Consider the following 24700-nt stretch of genomic DNA (forward strand, 5'->3'; position numbering starts at 1 on the left):
GAAAGTTGAAGTAACAAATTAAAATTGGTGGAGGAATGGGACTATTAATTGGGATAGTAACCTGATATTATTAGAAGCAGAATTACAAGACAAAGAATAGCAGTGATAAGAATTCTCAGAGCCCAAAAGTCTTTTGGTGTAAGGGCAGATAGCTCTACCAATCTTGATAGCATCATTGTGGGACAGGACAGTGAAACTGATGATGGTCATTAATATCACCTTAAATAATTAGGCACAGGTTAGGGCAGAAGAAAAAAGGAATGACTTCTATTTCAGAATATACTTTTCTTTCCATTAAGTAAGAGTATGATTGCTAAAAGGAAGATAATTTTTAGACCAAACCAAATAAGTAAGGCTATCTCATCTGTAGATGAGTTGTGACAGAGAAGGTGCTTAAAAATTTATGATTTCCACACCCAAGTAAACGTGATCGATCCCCTTACAATTAGTTATCTTGAGATACAATACCTTCATTCCAAACAATACTCTAACCAGATCAAACATTTCTGAAACATGTCCTTAGAAATAATCTTTGGAGCATTATTTTAAATCATCAGGGTAAGAAAGTTTGTATTTTGGACAAATTGAACATTTTTTTGGGTCAACTATCATTTGAAGAGAAGTCTGGTAAATATGACAGACAATTGCTTGAAGATTAATATTGTCTGAAAGCACATCCATAAAGCAGGGAGACTGGCTGTATTTGACTCAATGTCTCAGAAAGTAATAATCAGGAAAAAATTCCAAAATTATTTTGAGTAATAGTTACATTAATGAGATAATTATTTAGCTCCAAAGGAAAAGAACCCATCTCCATGTATATGTGAGGAGTTATATGTTTCAAATTACTTTATAATGTGGAGAAGACTCTTGAGAATCCCTCAAGAGATCAAACCAGTCAATCCTAAAGGAAATCAACCCTGAATATTCATTGGAAGGACTGATGCTGAAGCTAAAGCTCAAATACTTTGGCCAAAGTACTGAAGCAAAGAGCTGACTCAATTGAGGGCAGGAAGAGAAGGGGGCAACAGAAGATGAGATGGTTGGATAGCAGCATCAACTTCCTTTGAGTTTGAGCAAACTCCAGAAGACAGTGAAGGACAGGGAGGCCTGGTGTGCTGTAGTCCAAGGGGTCGCAAAGAGTTGGACATGACTTAGCAACTGAACAACATAAACTGAACAACAAAATGTGGTAATATAGTATAAAACAGTCACATAGTCTAATAGCTACCCATTATCAAATAACATTTTGAGGCTACAAGTAGCTACAAAACAGTTTTCAGTATCACTGCCTTACAATCACAAAGACTAATCATCATAAAAAATTAAATTGTTAATACTGAATGCTTACCATGGGTCAGGCACTGAGCTTATCACTTAAATGTAGTTACATTTTAGTTCAAAGGTTGTCAGGAGGATTAATGAGTAAAAATATAGGTGTCCTGGGTTTTAGTACAATGCCTAGTTTATGTCAAACATTCAACATATTAGCTATTTATTTTTATTATCTTCATGATAAGGAAATCTAAGCTTAAACAGTAATACTCCCCAGAGTCACCTGTCTGTAGAATGCCAGGTTACCTTCTCAACCACCGTTCTTTTCTGCCTCTGTTGATAGTTGGCTAGGGTTATGGCTACCTTGGCAGCACGTTTGTCACTGAAGCACCAGTCATCAACCAGGGATTGAACTACAGATCCACACAGGTATTTGATAAATGATCACCTGGAACTCTTTAACCATCTTCTGAAGCTGAGCCACCAGGTTTTTCTCATTCTCCACCTTTGAACTCATCTGATTAATTTCTAATTCCTTCCTGTTAGGGAAAGAGTTGACAAATGAAATTGCTCAGAGTAATAACATTTTGTTTAAATAGTCTTCGAATTATCGTAATAATATATGAAGCCATTCATTGTAAAAATTCAACTATTACCTCCTCTTGGCGATTATACCCAGGCTCCGTTCCTTCCCTAGAGGTAACCACCATAGTCAACTTGATGTGGCTCCTTCTGGACATTTTTCTAAGTATTGACATATGTTTTTGCTTATGTATCAGTAGAAATGGTTTCATTTTCTTTATTGTGAATGGTATAACATTATATACATTCATATTTATAACTGCACATGTTTTAATATTTATTTTGTTTGTTTGACTGTGCTGGATCTTCGCTGTGGCACTAGGAATCTTTGTTGCAGGACAACTTCCCAGCTGTGGGCCACAGGCTCCAGAGCTCACAGGATCGCTAGCTGTGTTCCAGGCTTGGTTGCTCTGTGGCATTTGGGTCTCATTCCCCAACGAGGGACTGAATCCACACCTCTTGCATTGCAAGGCAGATTCTTAGCCACTGAACCACCTGGGAAGTCTGTGCACAACCTTTTTTACCCAATAACACACAGAGATTTTTCCACTTTGGCCTGCCTACACATAGATTTGTTGTTGTTTCGTCGCTAAGTCGTGTCTGACTCTTTTGCAACCCCAAAGACTACAGCTAGCCAGGCTCCTCCTCCCGAGGTTATTTCTCTACGTGGGCTTTCCTAGGCAAGCAAACTGGGGTAGCTTGCCATTTCCCTCTCCAGGGGGTCTTCCCGACTCAGGGATCAAACTCATGTCTCCTGCTTGGCAGTTAGATTCTTTGCCACTGAGGCACCAGGGAAGCCCACACGTAGATTACTTCACTTAGAAATAAACTGCAGAATGCTAGTCTATGACGTAGATATTATGTGGTTCTCTTATCCATTTCCCTGTTAATAAGCACTGAGTTTTCCCCCTAAATTTTACTTTTACAAATAATGCTATTCATACGTGTGCACCCTTGTGTACACGCGAGTGCTTCTAGAGTGGATACTGAGCAGGGAACTTCTGCGTCAGTTATAGGTCTGTATCTAAAAACTTATAACTTTGGCCTCCAATAGCAGTGGGAGGTTATTCCTCCACATTCACATTTAATATTAGCACACTTCCTGTGTGTCCTTGTTTTATTATGAATGTCCTTGTTTACAAGTGACGACAGCATGTTGTCAACTATGAGGATTTTAAAATGGGCAATAAAACAAACGACCTGCTCACTTGTGTTCGTTGTCCATTTTTCTGTTAGGTTGTTCGTCTAATTATTGAATTACAAGTTTTCCTGTAATATTCTTGATATTTATGTTTTTATATCTGCTTCAAATTTGTTCCAATTTCATTTATGTTGACTTTTGCCACTAAATGTTTAAAATGTTGATGTATTAACATCAAGTTTATCAACATAGTCCTTTTATGCCTTTGGATGGGGTTTTTCCAGACTCAGGAACTCTGGCCTGCCAATTTCCTAAGATTTACCACCCATATTGTCTTTTAATTGTGTTGTTTTTTTTTAACTGAAGAACATTTGACATGAGATCTACCCTCTCAACAAATATTCAAGTGTGCAATACAATATGAACTATAGGCAGAACATCACACAGATCTCTAGGACCCAGTCACTTTGCCTAATGGAAGCTTTATAACCAGTGAACAGCAACTCTGCATTTCCCCTGCCTCCCAGACCCTGGCAGCCACAATTCTCCTCTCTGTTTCTAGGAGTCTGACTGCTTTTAGGTGCCTCATATGTCCCTTGGACGGCAAGGAGATCCAACCAGTCCATCCTAAAGGAGATCAGTCCTGGGTGTTCACTGGAAGGACTGATACTGAAGCTGAAACTCCAATACTTTGGCCACCTGATGGGAAAAACTGACTCATTGGAAAAGACCCTGATGCTGGGAAAGATTGAGGGCAGGAGGACAAGGGGACAACAGAGGATGAGATGGCTGGAAGGCATCACCGACTCGATGGACATGAGTTTGAGTAAACTCTGGGAGTTGGTGATGGACAGGGGGGCCTGACGTGCTGCAATTCGTGGGGTCGCAAAGAGTTGGACACGACTGAGCAACTGAACTGAACTGACCTGATAAATGGAATCATGCAGCGTTTGTCCTTCTGTGGCTGACATTTAATTTAGCATAAAGTCCTTCAGGTTTATCCCTGTTGTCACATAGGGCAGGAATTCCTTTAAAAAGTGGCTGAATAATAATCCATTAAATGTATACATCACATTTTCTTTCTTCATTCATTCATTCAATGGGCATTTAGGCTGTTTCTACATCTTGGCTATTGTGAATAATGCTGCATCTTCTAATGATTTTATAGCTTAATTTTTGCATCTAACTCTTTAATGCAACTGGATTTTGTGTGTGTGAATAGCATGAGGAAGAAATTTAACTTTTATCTTGTAAGATGAATAGCTAATAATCTTGGCACTATTTATTTAGTATTCTATCCTCTCATCACCATTTTAAAATGCCACATTTTCATATATTAAGTTTTCATATATACACAGGTCCATTTAAAGAAAAGGTTGTATAATAAATTCATAATTTCCTCAAAACACAGGTTTCTAAAATGCCAGAGCTCTTTGACCTATGGCCTACAAGGACATGGAGTGTCATTTCACTTTGCCAAACTGAAACACAATCTTCAAAATTAAATGCTGAAGGAACTCTATCATCATTTTGCCTTTCACTGTTCCACTACATTCATAGGGTTACTTATTTCATCTTTTCCAAACACGTATCAAGTTCAGTAACTTATTGATAAGCTATTAATCAAGTCTACAAATACCTATCAAGTTGAGTAACTTATGATAAGACTATTAATCCAGTCTGACCACAAGCGTGTATCATGGAAACTTGTGTACATAGATGGGAAACCAGAAGCTCACAGCTGCTCACTGATTCCATTCTTCACTGTGGGTGCCAACAACCAGTGTGCGCTCCACTTCAGACAGGCCTTATCTTACTCTCAGATTTCACTGTTTCCCTTTCTTATTTGATCTATTTCAAATAACTTGAAAATCCCTAGTGGTTAGAAGAAAGTCTAGCTAAACAGAGGGAGACAAAAGGGGCAAGGTAAGAAAATCTGTTTCACTGAATAATGAAATTCAACTGAGAGGGCCGTCCTGCCCTGAGCTCCTTGGCAATCTGCGTGAACTGAAGGTCTATCCATTTTGATCGTGCTTTCAATTTTAAAGTTTAATACTTAAAAAGTAAATTACTAGACCAAAAAAGTTGTATAAATGTCTAATGAAGTTACATCTGGCATATAAGTTTTGTTTTGTTTTTAAAAATGATCAGAGGGTATATGGGACTTCACATTAGACTTCATTTTTTATTTATTTTTTAACTTTAGGCCGTTGATCTCATGAGTAAAAGAAGCGAGCCACTTTTATTTTTTGACTTGTAACTTCAAATTCTAATTTGCATCTGCTATGTCTTACACCTTTCATTCACATCTGCTAGTCAAGACTTTTCAATTACTTTCTTGTAGGTTATTATATAGTTATAAAAAGAAGAGTAATCTCATAAAGCCTAGCAAAAAATAAAAAACCCTCAGCTTCCTAGGCTTGCTATCCTTTTTATCCTCCCTTGCAGGTCTTGAGGTATCTGGCCCCAGGGTCACTGGGATAGGCACGGTGAGAGAACTGTCTCCTTCGATATAAGGCCTCCCAGCATCTCAGTCCGCGGAACGGTGACTCACCTCCTCAGCTTCTCCGCCACCTGCAGCTGCCTGCTCTCCAGGTCCTCCATGCCCTCCTGGGTCAGCTTTAACTCGCCCTCCACTTTGCACTTTTCCTTCTCACAGGTCATTCTCGCTTTGCTCTCCTGCTCAAGGGCACCCTCAAGCTGACAAAAGGAGATGTTATTGAGCCCAGTATATAGGTTAAGTTTATACTTTACAGATGTGTCCATTAACCACTCACCTTCTGGAAAAAGAAAGAAAAATATAAGCAGAGTCTATAAACGATGCCCAGTGATGTAGATGTTTTAAAATAAATGTTGCACACATCAATGGGATTACAAAAGAATCTAGAAGTCAGGGACAAAGGAAATCTATAGAGATTAAGGAATACATGCTCTAGAATACAGAAAAAAACAAATAATAAATGCCTAGTGAGACCCTGTCTGACAGCTTTCCAGTGATGGGAAGCTCACTTCTTCACATGGCAGCTCATTTCATGGGTGGATAAGTCCATTTACTCAGGAGTGCTTCTTCGTAAGAAGCCAAAATAGTCTATGTAAATTCGTCCCACAAATCTAGGCTCTGCTCCCTGGAGCAACACCAAGCAAATCTGTCTCCACGTGACCATTCATGAATATTAGGCAGCTGTCCTGAGTCTCTCAACTCAGCATCACTGACCATTTCAAATGCATCCCACACAACATAATTTCCATACTCTCCTTCATCACCCTGGTACCCTCTCTGATCCACAGCATTATGTCATCTTCTGGTACCTCCAGCAAGGTGACCAGAATACTACAGTTCTGTCCACATTACTGTTGCTGACAATGATACTGAGGTCAGTTTAGCAGAAGGCAAAATAATAGTTACAATATGGCTATTTTTCATTGATATATTAACTTTGCCACAATAGAAGCTATTTCCTGTAAGCAGAGAAAGATGTAAAATTCAAATAGGAAAGAAGGGAGAATTTCTGGAAGGTGTATGCAAAACCCAAAAATAAATGAACTCTAGGAGAGAACAAGTGTGTGAAAATACATGTGTGAGAGTGTGTGTGTGTGTTGTGTGCACACAACCAACAAATTCCCATATTGAGGCTTTGTAAACTATATATCCATGGAAGTAGGAAGAGAAGTGAGACAGCTAATAGGTCACAGAGGAAAATTGATAGAGAGGCATGAGGAAGAAGAAGCAGATAATCAAAAAAAAAAAAAAACTAACCACACTTGTCAGCAATTTTATAAAGGCTAAGCTTTGGGGACTAATAAAATAGTGAATGCATACACCCTTGTCTGCTGGGGAGGAGACAGGAAGAGTGATGAACCTACCCACTGAGACTGGTCTGAGACATCTTTATTTCACAGAGTTTTGGAAGCAGAACAGAAGCACCGTCTCCAGAATCTTACAAGTATATCCCGATAGTGTTGGTAGAACACAGCTTGCGGCTTACATATCTTTCTTCTATAACAAACCTCAGCGCGCTGCTGGAGACAGGGGGCCTTTAAGCTATCCTTCAGTGCTAGCGTCAGATAGAGAACCAGTGCATTTACGGGGCAAAACACCAGCTTCTGTGGGGAAGTCAGTCCTGTAGAGTGCTCCCGCCTCACGATTCATCTCAGGATTCTCCCACTGCCCAGGGTTGTTATGAAAGTTTCATTTAACAACAGACAGAACACATACTGGGGCCTCTCTTCCACTGTAGCAGTTCCCCTCTATCTCTAAATAATGAGGGAAATGAACCATGCTACTAAGTTTTCGTGAAAATGTCAAGATAAATTAGCTAAGTAGAAAGTGAGGGTTTCCATAGATGTAGACAGGCAGCTAACTAGGCAGCCATATCACTACTGACCTCGTTCACCCGCTGCTCCAGAGTCAGCGTGGCCTTGCTCAGGGCGTGGAGCTTCTCCTCCTCACTGTGCAAGTCCTCCAGGGTCTGCTGGTGGGTCTCCTGTGCGGCCCTGGCTGCCCGATGCAGTTTGCTCACATCCTCGTTGAGAGACTCCACCTCCTCAGTCAGGTTCTTGACCTGCCGGGAGAAGACAACGGCGCCATGAGAACCGACCACTCCTGGAAGCAGGGGGCATAAACCTGAAGGGCCACCTCCTCTCTTTCCTAGGACCAAAAATCTCATGACATATCCACTGTCGTAAGGAATCACATGTAGCCAAATTTCTGTTGGACGTTTTAAAACTCTAAAGTCACATTTTCTTTTACACACAGACACGAATGATCTGTTATCTCTCAGAGTCAGGGAATGGGGTGTTCTGGTTAATCAAATATTACCAGCATGGGTCCACAGATGGCCAGTTTTCAGTGACATGCTATTGCATAACAAGAACACCCCTAAAGGTAACTTAGCTTACTTTTGAGTATTCAGGGCACACATTAATCTTGTTGTGCCTCAAGATCCTGAGAAAGTGGTAGTTAGAGAAGAGGTCCAGCTGATAAAATAGGCAAAAATGGAAGCCATTTATATCAGGCCCATGTGCTTTTTATGAAAGGGACTGATGTACAAGAGTTGCTATTTAATCATCTGCCAAAATTACAGTATTATTCTGAAAGCTTTTTTCAATCAAATGTTTGATACAGATTCCTTAGCTAACTTCAGTCTATATACAGATACACAAGTTGAAAACCTCAAAGAAAATGAAAAAAAGTTTTAGCTGGAATTAAAATGACATCTCAAGGTCAAACTCCAAATCAACAACCAAGGTGGGTACTAAGACGCATACCAAACCACCTTTCAGTAAGCTGCATCCTGCTCCCTCTCCTTTCGAAAAAGAATTCTTAGAGGCCCAGTGAAACCATTTTATTCTTTCTATCAGATTTCAGATGCAATAAGATCAGAACGAATGAAAATATTTCACTTGGGAGATTAAGTGGGGTCCCATAAATTCAAGCTGGAAATTTGAATTAGGTCCTCATTCGATGCCAGTTCTGACTTCCAGGGCCATAAAATTGCAGACCACTATGTTCATTAATTTAAACAAAGCAAGCCTGGTTTCATAGCCTGATTGGGAGGTGGAATTCAGGCCTCTAGACCTTCCTGACATCATAGAAAAAGTACCTTGAGCTCTGTAGCACGCTTCTCCTTCTGTGACTTCGCCAATAGTGTTTCCAGGTCATCGATTTCTTTCTTCAACTCAGAACATTCATCTTCAAGTTTCTGCCCCCTGGCAGTCAGCTTGTAATTTATCTCCTCTTCTTCCTCTACCCGCGCAGACAGCGCCTTGACGCTGGCCTCCAGCTGGATCTTGGATTTAATCAGCGACTCGCACTGCTCTTCAACATTTGCCAGAGTCTCTCGCTCCTGCCATGATGAGGAGAAAATTGTTGCCAACAGCTGGAAGTAATTTATCAGCCAGGAGAAATGCTGCTTAACACATAGCAAAGAGATAATTGCCTGCCCTCTGTCCAGCACTTTCACCTACCTTTCCTAAGCAGTTGAAATAATATTCCCAGTTCCCCAATCCTATTGTTGAGAAGTGGAGGAGTTGCTTGTGTTTGGAGGTGCTTTTGATCTTTCAGGCCATTCAGTAGATTAGATTACCTCTTCTAAAGCACTTAATAGAATCCTAGTGGCCTAAAGGAGCTAACATGCCTCCAAAAATCAGCAGTGTGCCGATTAAATCACAGCTACTGGAGGCATCCCTGTGGGCATATAGTTTGACAGTGGTACCTGCTCAGAATACAGTCTTTGAGGAAAGCTCTGTCCCCGCAAACAATAGAATATTTATCATATAATTATAAGGGTCCCGATGCACTTGTTTAGTATGTAAACATCTTCTAATAAACAGAGCTGGGCTGTATATTATTCATAGGTTGAATTTAGAATTCATGAGGTTCCTTGCACGTCACTAACTAAATTTCACTATTATTTCCAACTAAAATCTTTTTCTCGATGGTTCTGCCACCAGTAAATTCCCCAAGTTATACACAGAGAGTGAAAAATCCTCCTTCCTTTTATCTTTTCAAACGTACTGCCTCCAACCCTTGCTGAGTGGTCCACTGTTTCGGTGTCATGGACTAAGTCAAAAATGAAGGGGCTGAGTCCTTTTGCTACAAAAACACCTTTTGTTACTTTGAACTCCTCTCATTTGTCTCCATTTAGAGGCTAAATGGAACCTCTTCTCTGAGCAAGTTCTTAATTACTGTAGGTCTGGCTGAGACATAGCTTCACTCATATCTCTGTCTTCCATCTCTAGACCTCATCCATCCTCCGCAATTTCGGTAACCTATTACCTAACTTGGCATAAATTGTTGCATCTACTGAGACCAAGAGCAGAAAAAAACAAAACTCTAGGCTACTATTTTCTGGCTAACTCTCATCCTATCTGTCCAACACGTGGGGCTCAAGGAGGCACAGATGGGAGACGTATGGCATAGTGAATCTCCACCATCACTGAAGTCCAAGAGAAGGGCTAAGCTAAAAACAAAAATATGGAAGCAAAAGGATTCCTGCAAATCAGAGAAGTTCCAATGCTTGAGCACCAAGGGGGACACCTGATCTCAGTTCACCCCAGCTGACAAGCAGAACAGCTGTTTGCTCTCTTCCATTCAGCAAGTGTATAGGACCTGTCACCATCACCAAATGAAGAGGACAATCCAATCGACCATCATCGATCCCTTCATTAAACATGACAGCGTGTCTGAAGCCAGCCAAGCAGTGGTGTAATGGTTTAACAGCAGGGACATCCTTGCCCCTGCAGTAGTTATTTTCTCACATACTCGCAGTGCTAATTGAAATGGGTTCCCTCAGTTTTGAGTTAGTGAGTGATCTTAAAAGAATCTTTGTTTCCTTGATTTGTACTGTATTGAGCTGTGTTTCTTAAAAATCAACAATGATAAAACATTTCATAGCCAATTCAGCTTTTTAAATTAATTATAATTTGAACCCATCTCAGCCTTCCTGGATTTGCCCTGGAATTGGCTTCATGTATTTCCTGTGCTCTTTGATCATATATCCCAGACTTTTACCCTCCGCTCCCTTCAAAAGTCGGATCCTTTTCTATCCCTACATCAGCCTAAGCAGCACTGGCCACTCTCTTTGTTGAGAGGAAGAATGATGAAAACTAGGAGGCCGGGTCTTATTCAAACCTGCCTTTCTCCTAAGCCAGACAAAATATGACATTACATACAAGCTGTGATTTTCACAGTATGGATCTTAATGTAGGTTTGAGTGGGGCCCAGGAATTTGTAGTTCTAACAAGAATTCCAGGTGAGGCTGATAAACAATAAAGTTCTAGAACCACTGTTATGATAAATATGTATCAGAAGTGTGAGTCTGAGTGTAAATTCTCATATAAAATATGGCCTATTGAAACATCAATGGGTAGCACAGCCCCAAAAGAAAAGAATAGCCTGGAGGGTGGGATGTTTCGAGAGAACAGCATTGAAACAAGTATATTATCAAGGGTGAAACAGGTCACCAGCCCAGGTGGGATGCATGAGACAAGTGCTCGGGCCTGGTGCACTGGGAAGACCCAGAGGAGTCGGGTGGAGAGGGAGGCGGGAGGGGGGATCAGGATGGGGAACACATGTAAATCCATGGCTGATTCATGTCAATGTATGACAAAAACCACTGCAATACTGTAAAGTAATTAGCCTCCAACTAATAAAAATAAATGGAAAAAAAAGAATAGCCTGGGTTAGTCAAAAATTACTAAATTTTCTCTGTTTTCAATAAGTGCAAACAGCAAGAAAAACTTCTATTTATATAGATGTATTTGAACCCAGTATTTTTTTAACTTAGTACTGTTCTAAGTGGGGTGGAGAATACAATAAAGATGGATAATTTCATACCTGCCTTTGGAATGTTAGGGATAATAGTGGTCTGGGTAGCTAGAGAAAGGGAATATTAATAAAAGGGAATGAATAATGGCACTTCAATTTGAGTCTGAATTTGGCAAGGAGGAGTTCATGATCTGAGCCACAGTCAGCTCCTGGTCTTGTTTTTGCTGATTGTATAGAGCTTCTCCATCCTTGGCTGAAAAGAATATAATCAATCTGACTTCAGTGTTGACCATCTGGTGATGTCCATGTGTAGAGTCTTTCTTCTCTTGTGTTGTTGGAAGAGGGTGTTTGCTATGACCGGTGAGTTCTCTTGGCAAAACTCTGTTAGCCTTTGCCCTGCCTCATTCTGTACTCCAAGGCCAAATGTGCCTGTTACTCTAGGTGTTTCTTGACTTCCTCCTTTTGCAGTCCAGGCCCCTATAATGAAGAGGACATCTTTTTTGGGTGTTAGTTCTGGAAGGTCTTGTAGGTCTTCATAGCACTGTTCAACTTCAGCTTCTTCAGCATTACTGGTTGAGGCATAAACTTGAATTACTGTGATATTGAATGGTTTGCCTTGGAAATGAACAGAGATCATTCTGTCATTTATGAGATTGCATCCAAGTATTGCATTTCACGGAGAAGGCAATGGCACCCCACTCCAGTACTCTTGCCTGGAAAATCCCATGGATGGAGGGGCCTGGTGGGCTGCAGTCCATGGGGTCACTAAGAGCCGGACATGACTGAGCAACTTCACTTTCACTTTTCACTTTCATGCATTGGAGAAGGAAATGGCAACCCAATCCAGTGTTCTTGCCTGGAGAATCCCAGGGACGGGGGAGCCTGGTGGGCTGCTGTCTATGGGGTCGCACAGAGTCAGACACGACTGAAGTGACTTAGCAGCAGCAGCATTGCATTTCAGACTTTTCTGTTGAATATGATGGCTACTCCATTTCTTCTAAGGGATTCTTGCCCACAGTAGTAGATATAATGGTCATCTAAGGTTAAATTCACCCATTCCAGTCATTTTAGTTTGCTGATTCCTAAAATGTTGATGTTCACTCTTGCCATCTCCTATTTGACCACTTGCAATTTGCCCTGACTCATGAACCTAACATTCCAGGTCACTATGCAATATTGCTCTTTACACCATCAGACTTTACTTCCATCACCAGTCACATCCACAACTGGGTGGTGTTTCTGCTTTGGCTCCATCCCTTCTTTCTTTCTGGAGTATTTCTCCACTCTTCTCCAGTAGCATACTGGGCACTTACCAACCTGGGGAGTTCATCTTTCAGTGTCCTCTTTTTGCCTTTTCATAATGTTCATGGGGTTCTCAAGGCAGGAATACTGAAGTGGTTTGCCATTCCCTTCTCCAGCAGACCACATTTTGTCAGAACTCTCCACCATGACCCGCCCCTCTTGGGTGGCCCTACACGGCATGGCTCATAGTTCCACTGAGTTAGACAAGGCTGTGGTCCATGTGATCAGATTGGTTAGTTTTCTGTGATTGTGGCTTTCAGTCTGTCTGCCCTCTTATGGGGAAGGATAAGAAACTTATGAAAGCTTCCTGATGGGAGAGGTTGACTGAGGAGGAAACTGGGTCTTGTTCTGATGCGCCATGCTCAGTAAGTCTTTAATCCAATTTTCTGTTGAAGGGCAGGGCTGTGTTCCCTCCCTGTTATTTGACTTGAGGCCAAACTATGGTGGAGGTGATGAAGATAATGTCACCTCCTTTGAAAGGTCCCATGCACACACTGCTACACTCAGTGCCCCTAACCCTGCAGCCGGCTACCACTGACGTGTGGACGTGTGGACGTCTGCCAGAGACTCCTGGACACTCACGGGCCTGTCTGGGTCAGTCTCTTGTGGGTCTCTGCTCCTTTCTCCTGGGTCCTGGTGCACAAGGCTCTGCTTATGCCTCCAAGAGTCTGTTTCCCCAGGCCTGTGTAAGTTCTGGCGGCTCTATGGTGGGTTAATGGCGACCTCCTCCAAGAGGGCTTATGACATACTCAGGTCTGCTGCACCCAGAGCCCCTGCCCCTGCAGCAGTCCACTGCAGACCCGGACCTCAGGAGACGCTCAAACACAGTTCTGTCTCAGACTTAAATTCAGACTTAAGTTGAAGACAGTAGGGAAAACCATTAGACCATTCAGGTATGACCTAAATCAAATCCCTTATAAGAATACAGTGGAAGTGACAAATAGATTCAAAGGTTTATATCTGATAGACAGAGTGCCTAAAGAACTATGGACAGAGGTTTGTGACATTTTACAGGAGGCAGTGATCAAGACCATCCCCAAGAAAAAGAAATGGAAAAAGGCAAAATGATTGTCTGACGAGGCCTTACAAATAGCTGTGAAAAGAAGAGAAGGGAAAGGCAAAGGAGAAAAGGAAAGATACACCCATTTGAATACAGAGTTCCAGAGAATAGCAAGGCAGAGATAAGAAAGCCTTCCTCAGGGATCAATGCAAAGAAATAGAGGAAAACAATAGAACGGGAAAGACCAGAGAAAATTAAAGATACCAAGGGAACATTTCATGCACAGATGGGCTCAATAAAGGACAGAAATGGTAGGGACCTAACAGAAGCAGAAGATACTAAGAAGAGGTGGTAAGAATACACAGAAGAACTGTACAAAAAAGATCTTCATGACCCAGATAATCACGATGGTGTGATCACTTACCTAGAGCCAGACATCCTGGAATGCGAAGTCAAGTGGGCCTTAGGAAGCATCACTAGAAACAAAGCTAGTGGAGGTGATGGAATTCCAGTTGAGCTATTTCAAATCCTAAAAGATGATGCTGTGAATGTGCTACACTCAATATGTCAGCAAATTTGGAAAACTCAGCAGTGACCACAGGATTGGAAAAGGTCAGTTTTCATTCCAATCCCAAAGAAAGGCAATGCCAAAGGATGTTCAAACTACCACACAATTGCACTCATCTCACACGCTAGCAAAGTAATGCTCAAAATTCTCCAAGCCAGGCTTCAATAGTATGTGCACCATGAACTTCCAGATGTTCAAGCTGCATTTAGAAAAGGTAGAAGAACCAGAGATCAAATTGCCAACATCTGCTGAATCATCGAAAAAGCAAGAGAGTTCCAGAAAAAACATCTAATTTTGCATTATTGACTACACCAAAGCATTTGACTGTATGGATCACAACAAACTGTGGAAAATTCTTAAAGAGACAGGAATACCAGACCACCTGACCTGCCTCCTGAGAAATCTGTATGCAGGTCAAGAAGCAACAGTTAAAACTAGACATGGAACAACAGATTTGTTCCAAATCAGGAAAGGAGTATGTCAAGGCTGTATATCGTCACCCTGCTTATTTAACTTATATGCAGAATACATCATGAGAAATGCCCAGCTGGATGAAGCACAAGCTGGAATCCAGATTGCCAGGAGAAATATCAATAACCTCAGATATACAGATGACACCACCCTTATGGCAGAAAGTGAGGAAGAACTAAAGAGATTCTTGATGAAAGTGAAAGAGGAAAGTGAAAAAGTTGGCTTAAAACTCAACATTCAGAAAACTAAGATCATGGCATCCGGTCCTATCACTTCATGGGAAATAGATGGGGAAACTGGAAACAGTGGCTGACTTTATTTTTTGGGCTCCAAAATCACTGCAGATGGTGACTACAGCCATGAAGTTAAAAGACGCTTCTCCTTGGAAGAAAAGCTATGACCAACCTAGACAGCATATTAAAAAGCAGAGACATCACTTTACCAACAAAGGTGTATCTAGTCAAAGCTACGGTTTTTCCAGTAGTCATGTATGAAAGTTAAGAGTTGGACTATAAAGAAAGCTGAGTGCTGAAGAATTGATGCTTTTGAACTGTGGTGTTGGAAAAGACTCTTGAGAGTCCCTTGGACTGCAAGGAGATCCAACCAGTCTATCCTAAAGGAGATCAGTCCTGGGTGTTCACTGGAGGGACTGATGTTGAAGCTGAAACTCCAATACTTTGGCCACCTAATGTGAAGAGCTGACTCATTTGAAAAAACCCTGATGCTGGGAAAGATTGAGGGCAGGAGGAGAAGGGGACGACAGAGGGTGAGATGGTTGGATGGCATCACCGACTCAACGGACATGAGTCTGAGTGGACTCCAGGAGCTGTGATGGACAGGGAAGCCCGGTGTGCTGCAGTCCATGGGGTCGCAAACAGTCGGACACGACTGAGTGACTGAACTGAACTGAATTGAATGGCACTTCAGCATCAGATTGGAGAAGGAGGCTCAGATGCCAAGGCCAAGTTCAGATATTCTTTGATCTGAAGTTTGTTCATCACGGAAGCAACACGGTATTTGTTCAAGACAGAGGTTCTTCATCCTGACGATATCAGAATCCACCATACTGATGATTTGGACCCACACAGGGCCTGTTTAACCCAAATATTTGACATTCAAGTCTAGGCATCTTTCTTTTAATTGCTAACGTTTCACAAATGAGTTTGAGGCAAAGTCGAGGTTGAATACTGCTGTTTTAAGAACCCAAGTCATTGTAATGTTGATTTGGACTGGGGAAGGGCAAATAGGGAGATCAAAATCAGGAAAACCAGTTGGGGCATACTGCAATAATCCTGAAGATCTCAGTAAAGCTTTTCTCAAGACCTACTAAAATCTTTCCTTTAGATTTGCTAATGGGTTTCCTGCTACCTACAGAATTTAAATTAAGATCAAGAGCTTTCTGGCTCCCAAGATAGATTTATATGTTTACACAATTAACATCTATCTAATAAAATCCATCCCCTTTTCAAAGGCATCTTGCCAATGAAATCACTTCACTATAAAACAGGGTGTCTCGTTAAGTGTTTCCATTGTCTGTGTTGGATGAACTCCTATAGTACTAGAAAACCATGTGTCTCTTTTTTTTCAAGCCAACACTGCCTGCAAAACAAGGGAATCTAATTAGAAACTTGATTTGAAGAAGAAATGGTGGGGCCACTCACAGCCTGCAGCTGAAGAAGCAGGTCATTCTTTTCCTGGAGGAGGGAGACTTGCTTTGATTTCAGCTCCTCCCTCTGAGATTCTGACTTCTCCAAGGCTTTTTGCAGCTGCACATACTCTTCCTTCAGTCCAGCCTCCTCCTTTCCCATTCCAGCAGATCTAACAAGAGGCTTGATCTCAAAGAAGAGCCTCATCCAAGGCCAGCTCTTCACAGCCATGAAAGCTCTTATGTTCCACTGGATCAAAAGAAGGGCATCCCTAAATCGAGGGTTTGGGGGAAAAAAAAGAAAAGCAAGTTAACCTAGACTATAAAAGAGTTATTTTTCAAATTAAGATCCTTAATAAGCACATCTTTTAAGGAGTCATTATAAACTCTCTTAGTCTTCAAAGCACTTCTACATCCAAGCTCTCATTTGATTCTAGCAAAAACTCTTTGAGGGACTTTTGGGGCTAACAATGTTGCAGACTAGGTGTCCTGAAAAATGCTTCCACTACAAACATTCTATAATGAGAGGTGACCCTTAAAGAGGGTAAGAAGTATAAAAGGAGCAAAAAGTGAATGCTTGTGCAGTCTGACCGTCCTCATGGAAGGGGGAAGCCAGGGTTGGTATTGTAGAGTTTGTATTTTTATACCCTTGTGGATAAAGAGGCAGGCTGAGATTTTCAAAAAACTTCACTCTTAATGAAAAGGAGGATTTAAAAATTCACCCACTGGCACAGAGAGAAGTCAAAGAGAAGTACATCTGATTTGGTCTGGGCTCAGGGTGAAAAAAAATTTTTTTTATACTAGGAATTTTTTTCTAAAACTATGAGCCAGCACCACTCGAGTGTTTGAAGTTTAAATTATACTATCTGATTAGTGCAGAAATATACAAGAAATTAGCATAATCATTTTTTAAACTGGTAATAAATACTCTTTGGGTCCTTGGGGGAAAAATGCAAAAGTGAACTGAAGAAAATATCTTAAAATCAAATACTAGAGATTTTCTTAAAGTCCCCTTGAAGATTAGCTTACAATTCAAAATTACCAAACACATAGAGAAAAAAATTCAACCATAGGTGAGGGTGGGCACCCAGAATAAAAAATTTAATTAAATCCCCAAGAATTTCAGATAATGGAACCATCTAGTGGAGTCCATAGAGTAATTACTACAAGTTCTTGAAGACATAAAAGAAAGAATTGAAAAAACAAACAAACAAACCAAAAAAAAAAAAACAAGAAAGGAATGAGCCACTATGAAAAAAAAAGGCAGACAGATTTGAAAGAGGACCACATAAAATGTCTAGCACTGAAAAGTATAGTCATTGAAACAAAATACTCAATGGAAGAATTAAGCAGTTGATTAAACACACTGGAAAAAAATTGTGAATTAAAATAAACCCAAGCAAGTGGAAGGAAGAAGGATAGACTAAAGCTGAGATCAGAAACTAATGAACTAGAAAACAGACAAACAAAAAATTTTAATTTTCTTCCCTTGTGGCTTAGCTGGTAAAAAATCTGCCTGCAATCTGGGACACCTCAGTTCAATCCCTGGGTTGGGAAGATCCCCTGGAGAAGGGAAAGGCTACCCACTCCAGTGTTCTGGCCTAGACAATTCCATGGACTGTATAGTCCATGGGGTCGCAAAGAGTCAGACACGACTGAGAGACTTTCACTTAAATTTAAATAATCTAATTAAATAAACATCAGACAAGAATAATCAAGAAAAAGAAAGAGCATAAATAGTATTAGGAATGGTAATACCTAAGAATCCTAAGAATATAATAATCTATGATTATGTTCTAGAAACATAATTGTAGTTATGACAGAGATTAAAAGTTATAATCTAGCAAATTGGAAGATTTTTTAAAAATGTAAAATCTCTTTTTCTAAAGAAATTGATCTAAACTGATCTAAGAACAAAATCCCAATAGACCTATAACTATTAAATAAATTAAATCAAATCTATAAAATCTATAATGAAAGAAATACCAGATCTAGATGGTTTTATAGGCAAATTTTACCAAAAACTCAAAAATAAATAATCAAAATAAATCATGTCATGTTTTGAAAAGAGGAAATACTGCCTAACCCTTTTGTGAGATTAAAGTAACTTTGATTAAAAGTCAGATAAAAGCAGGGGAAAAAATTACAGGCCAAACTTATTCATGAACATTGATGCAGAAATACTATAATATTATAACCAATCCCACAATGTATGAAAAAGATCATATTTCATAAACAAAGTGGGTTAAACACTTTTTAATCTACTAATTTAACACATTTATGAGTTAATGGAGAAAGAGTGAAAGTGTTAGTTGCTCAGTCCTGTCTGACTCTTTGCGACCCCATGGACTGCAGCCCACCAGGCTCCTCTGTCCTTGGGATTCTCCAGGCATGAATACTGGAGTGGATTGCCATTCCATCCTCCAGGGAATCTTCCTGACTCAGGGGTCAAACCCATGTCTCTGGTGTCTCCTGTACTGGCAAGCAGGTTCTTTACCACTAGCGCCTTCTGGAAAGCCCAACCATGTAATTATTTCATAGATGCAAAAAAAGAATTTAATCATTTCTTGGTAAATATGATTAACAAAATAAGAGGCACAAATGTCCTCTATACCACATTTCATATCTACAAAAAAAAAAAAACTATGGAAAACATGATATTAAGAGGAAAATTATATCTTCCCCCAAAGTCAGAAATATGACTCAGTTTGGCAAAAGTTTTTGAAATTGAAATACCATAAGTTGGTGAGGATATAGAGTAATGGGACTTTCATAAACTTCTGGTAAAGAGTAAAATGAAAAGCATTTTGCCAACATCTCATAAAGCTGGAGCTGTGTGTGGCCTAAAACCTAATATTATAATTCAAACCTAGAGAAATGTCACTCAAAGTGCGAGCCTTAGCCAACTGCTACCTACATACTATCAGCCATCAGCCTTACTATCAGCTATCAGCCATCAGCCTTAGCCAACTGCTACCTACATACTATCAGCCATCGCACCAGCATTTTGAGTAACATTACCTTCAAGAAGGGCTTCCCTTATAGCTCAATTGGGAAAGAATCTGCCTGCAATGCAGGAGATCCGGGTTCAGTCCCTGGGTTGGGAAGATCCCCTGGAGAAGGAAATGGCAACCCACTCCAGTATTCTTGCCTGGAGAATCTCATGGACAGAGGAGCCTGGTAGGTTACTGTCCATGGGGTCGCAAGAGTTGGACACAACTTAGCAACTAAACCACCACCACCACCACCCCTCTCAAGAGACTCTTGCACACGTGCAAGGGGAGACATTTACAAAAATATCACTGCAGAATTCTTTGTAATATAAAAAATTATAAATAAGTTTACTTGAGCTGCCAAGTGGATAAATAAATTGTAGTATATTCATGCAGCAGAATAATGTCCAACAGTTAAGATCAATGATCTAGCCATAGATTTATCAATATCAACTAATTTCAAAACTAGTACTGAGTGTAAAGAACAGATTTTAAGATCATACACACACAATATTTCCATGGAGACTAAAAACTTGCAGAATCATGTAACCTTTTAAGGATATCTGCATATCTCTGTAGAACTTGGATCAAGGGAGAAGTATACAAGGGACTTCAACTGTGTCTGTTAATTTATTTTTCAAAATATATTGTGAGTAACTACATAAAAATGTTACATCTTTTATGTTTTATATGTGAAACATGAATGAAACAGAGTGACAAACACAAATTCAGGATCTGGGGAGCTTGGAATAGGACCTGGAACAAGGAAGAAATACATGAAAGGCTTCTACTTTGTCTACTAATTTAATTATTTATTTTTAAGTTGTGAGGAATCGCAGAGAAAATATTAAGAATTGATATACTTTGATGACAGCTCCATGAGTACACATTATAGTATTTTCTCTATTTTTTTGTGTTTGAAATATTTCATGATAATTCTTTTAAAGTCATCCTGTGATTTAGACAGGATGGATAATAAATACCTCATTTTAGAGATGAAAGAGGTAAACTGAGAAAATTAAGATTCTCATACAAGTTTACAAAACCTGTCACAGAAATCATATCTCCTGATCCCTGAATTCTCATAAACTCCCATACCATATTGGATACTATATGAGAGTCATGGAAAACTCCTAGGAGATGTCTCTCTGAAATCTCTGATAATGTATCTTTCTTCTTTGGGGGAAACAGAAGGAATTAACAACTGTCAAGTAAGCAACTCACACCAAGACCTGTGGACCTACCTACAGTAAAAAGTGAATATGACAACCCCAGGACCCCTTTGTTTGGAGCTTTCTATTAAAGGATTAACAAAACCTACACTCAGTGTCCGGAGGCGGTGATGAAGGTCCCCAGTGAACCCGCCTGAACTGAAGTAAGAGATTATGGTTCCATGTCCCCGAGAGTCAGTTTCTGACGCAGGGATGCCGTACAGTGGTCAGAAAGCCTACCTGCTTCACGGCAAACCTCCCCACAGAGTGGCTGTGAGACGCCCGCCAGCCCGTCGAGGCCTGCTTCTGGTTTGTTACGAGTCACACCACTCTCAGAGAGCCAGACTCTGCCAACTACAAAGAATGCCTCCAGAGGGAAGACTGGAAGCAATGCAAGAAGTATCTGAATGATGCTTATTCTTGTGAGGGTAAGAAAAGCCATTTGTGCTCTGTTTGGTGCTCCATAATTTAAAAATTTTCACATTAAGGCCCAGGCTAAGCAAAGGTGGCAGAGCTCTGCACCCTGACTTGTTGTTAGGCAGTGAGAAGGCGCCTCGGCTAGGCACACTGCCGCTCTAGCGGGGGGTGCAGGGCCAGGTATCATACCTCTCTTCCAGGATCCTTTGGAATTTGGTTTGCATCAGCTTTCCCCGTACTCTGGCTTGGAACAATGTGAAGACTTTAGATAATCTCTCATCTCTCATGGCTTCCAGTTTGTCCAGAAAGCCAGTTTTTAAAAGCACCTAAAAGAAACATCAGATGTCAGTTCCAGTCCTAGCGGGCGTTCAGTAAATGTCTATTGAATGGCCAAATGAGCAACTGATGTATTTGATGATCAGTTCTATTTCTTGTTAACTTCTCATAATGTGTAAAACGTAAATTCTAGAAAGTTTGGTTTTATAAACCTAAAAGCTTGCCAAAGCAAAGAAACTTCATTTAATCCTGTGGTTGTATTAGTTCCTTAAGACTTAGACTCTCCTCCTCCTGATCTATTAGGAATGTCTAGGTTGTTTAAGGAACTTGGTTTTAATTTTAAGCTAGGCCCAAGCAGGGGTCTGCACACTTTATCTGTAAAATGCCAGGTAGTGAAAATTTTTAGGCTTTGCAGGCCACACTCAGTCTCTGTAGAACTTCTACTCCCACACCCACCCCCCCTTCTCCTTGCCTCCTCTTCCTCCTCCTCCTCTTCTTTTATTTTTCTTCCTCTTTAAAAATGCCAAATCATTTTTAGCAAGGGGGCCATATAAAAAATAGGCCATTGATATGGCCCTTAGGCCATAGTTTGCTGACCACCGCTCTAGAGAAAGTCACCTTTGTCTTAGACAATAAAAAAAAACAAACACATAATTTTTTTTTTAAAAAAGAATCATTAGTAAGCGTCAGGATGAGGTGAGTGAGGTACTTAAGGCACAAATTTTAAAGAAGCACTCACTTTCAGGGTTGTACAAGTCAGTCCTTACACCCCCCTACGAGTGAGTGCTGCCTCAGAATTTGTACTTTAGGAGGCTCTCTCAATTCATGTCGTGTGCTAGGTCACTTCAGTCATGTTGGATTCTTTGTGACCCTGTGGACTATAATCCACCAGGCTTCTCTGTCCATAGGATTCTCCAGGCAAAAATGTTGGAGTGGGTAGCCGTGCCCGTCTCCAAGGGATCTTCCCGACCCAGGGACCAAACGCAAGTCTTCTGCATTGGCAGGCGAATTCTTTACTACTAGTGCTGCCTGGGAAGCCCCTCAGCTCATAACAGTCCTAGCTGAGGTAAGCAGTGCACAGCAAAAATAACAGAACACACGAGGAAGCAAGGTGCCAGGATTGAAAATCAGCAGAAACAGGTACTCAAAATGTGGGAGTTGAGTAACATTTTATAAGCATGTCCAACAGAGTTCTCTTTCTGTAAGCTCTTTATCACACACCCTCCAATTCTCCTTTAAATAATCTGGCCCTTATATGGCTTCCCCAGTGGATCAGCAGTAAAGAATCTGCCTGCAACGCAGGAGACACCGGAGACTCGGGTTTGATCCCTGGGTCAGAAAGATCCCCAGAAGGAAATGGCAATCTACTCCAGTATTCTTGCCTGGAGAATTCCATGAACAGAGGAGGCTGGTGGGCTACAGTCCATGGGGTTGCAAAGAGTCATACATGACTAAAGCGACTTAACACATGGATATCATTAGAAACGACCTGATACTGATTACCAGGTGAAAACCAAATGTGTTAGTCAGAGGTTTCCCAAAATATGTGGATCATGCCAAAATCTTCAAGATGAAGCAGAATTTAGTGAATCACACTTAAGGAAGTTAGCTTTGGACTAACTTTTTGGATAGTAGGGTTAATCTTACTGTTTTTAGTTACTCAGTCTTTCAAAATTAATTTCCTGAAAGCATATTTATGGATGAATCCATTCACATGCAGACAAGCAGTTATCTCCAGTAAGCTGATTCAATTTTGTCTAGCTCTGATGTGTATACGTATTTTTTATCACCCTAAAGTTGATCCATTATTTTATATCTTGGCACAAGCTTGCTTAGATAAGTAATTATAAAGATGTATTAGTAAATATAATCAAGGCCATCATTAAAAAATCTACAAACAATACATGCTGGAAAGGGTATGGAAAAAAGGGAGCCCTCTTTTGGGATGGGGATGCAAATTGATACAGCCACAATGGAGAACAGTAAGGAGATTCCTTAAAAAACCAGAAATAAAGTTATCATATAGCCCAGCAATCCCACTACTGGGCATATTCCCTGAGAAAACCATAATCGGTGAAAAAGACACATGGATCCCAGTGTTCATCACAGCACTATTTACAATATGTAGAACACGGAAGCAGCCTAGATGTCTGCCGACAGAGAGATGAATAAAGAAGTTGTACACAAGGGAATATTACTCAGACATAAAAAGGAATGTATTTAACTCAGTTCTAATGAGGTGTATGAACTTAGAGCCTATTATACAGAGTGAAGTTAAGTCAGAAAGAGAAAGACAAATATCGTATATCAATGCATATACGTGGAATCTAGAAAGATGGAACTGATGAACCCATCTGCAGGCAGCAACGGAGATGCAGACAGAGAATAGACTTGTGGACGCAGTGGGGGCAAGGAAAGGGTGGGCTGAATTGAGAGAGTCGACTGAAACATATACATGACCACACGTAAAATTAGATAGCCAAGGGAAGCTTGCTATATGACGCAGGAAGTTCAAACCCTGTGCCCTGTGACAGTCTAGAGGCGCGGGATGGGGTAGGAGGCGGGAGAGAGCTTCAAGAAGGAGGGGACACATATGTGTGTGTTCAGTCACTACGTCGTGTCTGACACTTTGCCACCCCATGGACTTGTAGCACACCAGGCTTCCTGAGTTTACTCAAATCCATGTCCATTGAGTGATACGCTCTACCATGGAGTGATACCATCTCCTGCATATACCTATGGCCAATTCATGTTGATATATGGCAGAAACCAACACAATTATCCTCCAATTAAAAGCAATTATCCTCCAATTAAAAATAAATAAATATATAAAACTGATAGAGCAAAAAATTGTAATCAAGGCTAAGTTTCAAAAAGCGTTGACTTTCGAATTTTCTCTCTCAACATAGCCAAAGTTTTCACTCTCAACAGAGTTCTATTTGTATTATTTGTGGTCACAAGAGCTGTAAAAGCCTTGTAATTGCATTTTCATGGGTATTTTAAGATATACAGACTTTCCTCCCACTCTTTTCCAAATGCATTCTTTGTGGTTCTCTGGTTACCTTAGTGATTCCAAAGCGGTACTGGGTATGGTCTATCTCTAAGGAATCAAGTAATTCTTCAGTTCCTTTTCTGCTGCTTGCAAATTTGCTCTTTGGAAAGGCCCTTGGGTTCAGAATGTAGTACCTAATTTAAGTAAAGAATAAATCCTGAGGTCAGGGGTGCAAATAAAGAATAATTTGGACAAGTAAGGCAAAGGGAAGTGTGTGTATAAACTTCCACCTCTCCTATCAATATGTTCAATTTCCACAAAACTCTTGGCAATAATAATGAGGATACAAGCAATAATTCCTTCCTTTGGTATAATAGCTTATACTTTTCATAGTGCTGTCAAGACCACCTCACTTGGTTTTATGCTTAGAGGAAGGAGGGAGAGAGTGGAGTAGGAGTCAGGGGAAAGACGAAGAGACAGGCTTAAGTGTCTCTATTGTACAGATAAGGACACTGAGAAGCAGACACATTGAGGAACTTTTCCAGGATTCCCTCGTCC

The 24700-nt window shown here is 40.6% G+C and overlaps 1 protein-coding gene across 2 annotated transcripts in view; it reads right to left on the reverse strand.

Annotated features, from left to right (window-relative positions):
- Nucleotides 1-24700, reverse strand: part of MYH15 (myosin heavy chain 15) — a 145816-nt gene that overhangs the window by 54326 nt on the left and 66790 nt on the right. For both annotated transcript variants that reach the window (XM_043893127.1, XM_043893126.1), the window contains exons 20-26: nucleotides 24213-24336; nucleotides 21064-21200; nucleotides 16270-16525; nucleotides 8602-8844; nucleotides 7384-7560; nucleotides 5553-5698; nucleotides 1724-1814 (exon numbers count right to left, since the gene is read on the reverse strand). In XM_043893127.1, coding sequence (XP_043749062.1) covers nucleotides 1724-1814; nucleotides 5553-5698; nucleotides 7384-7560; nucleotides 8602-8844; nucleotides 16270-16525; nucleotides 21064-21200; nucleotides 24213-24336 — 1174 coding nt within the window. The remainder of the gene's footprint in view (nucleotides 1-1723; nucleotides 1815-5552; nucleotides 5699-7383; nucleotides 7561-8601; nucleotides 8845-16269; nucleotides 16526-21063; nucleotides 21201-24212; nucleotides 24337-24700) is intronic.

The sequence above is a fragment of the Cervus elaphus genome, chromosome 31 (genome assembly GCF_910594005.1).
Source record: "Cervus elaphus chromosome 31, mCerEla1.1, whole genome shotgun sequence".
In the NCBI taxonomy this organism is placed as follows: domain Eukaryota; kingdom Metazoa; phylum Chordata; class Mammalia; order Artiodactyla; family Cervidae; genus Cervus; species Cervus elaphus.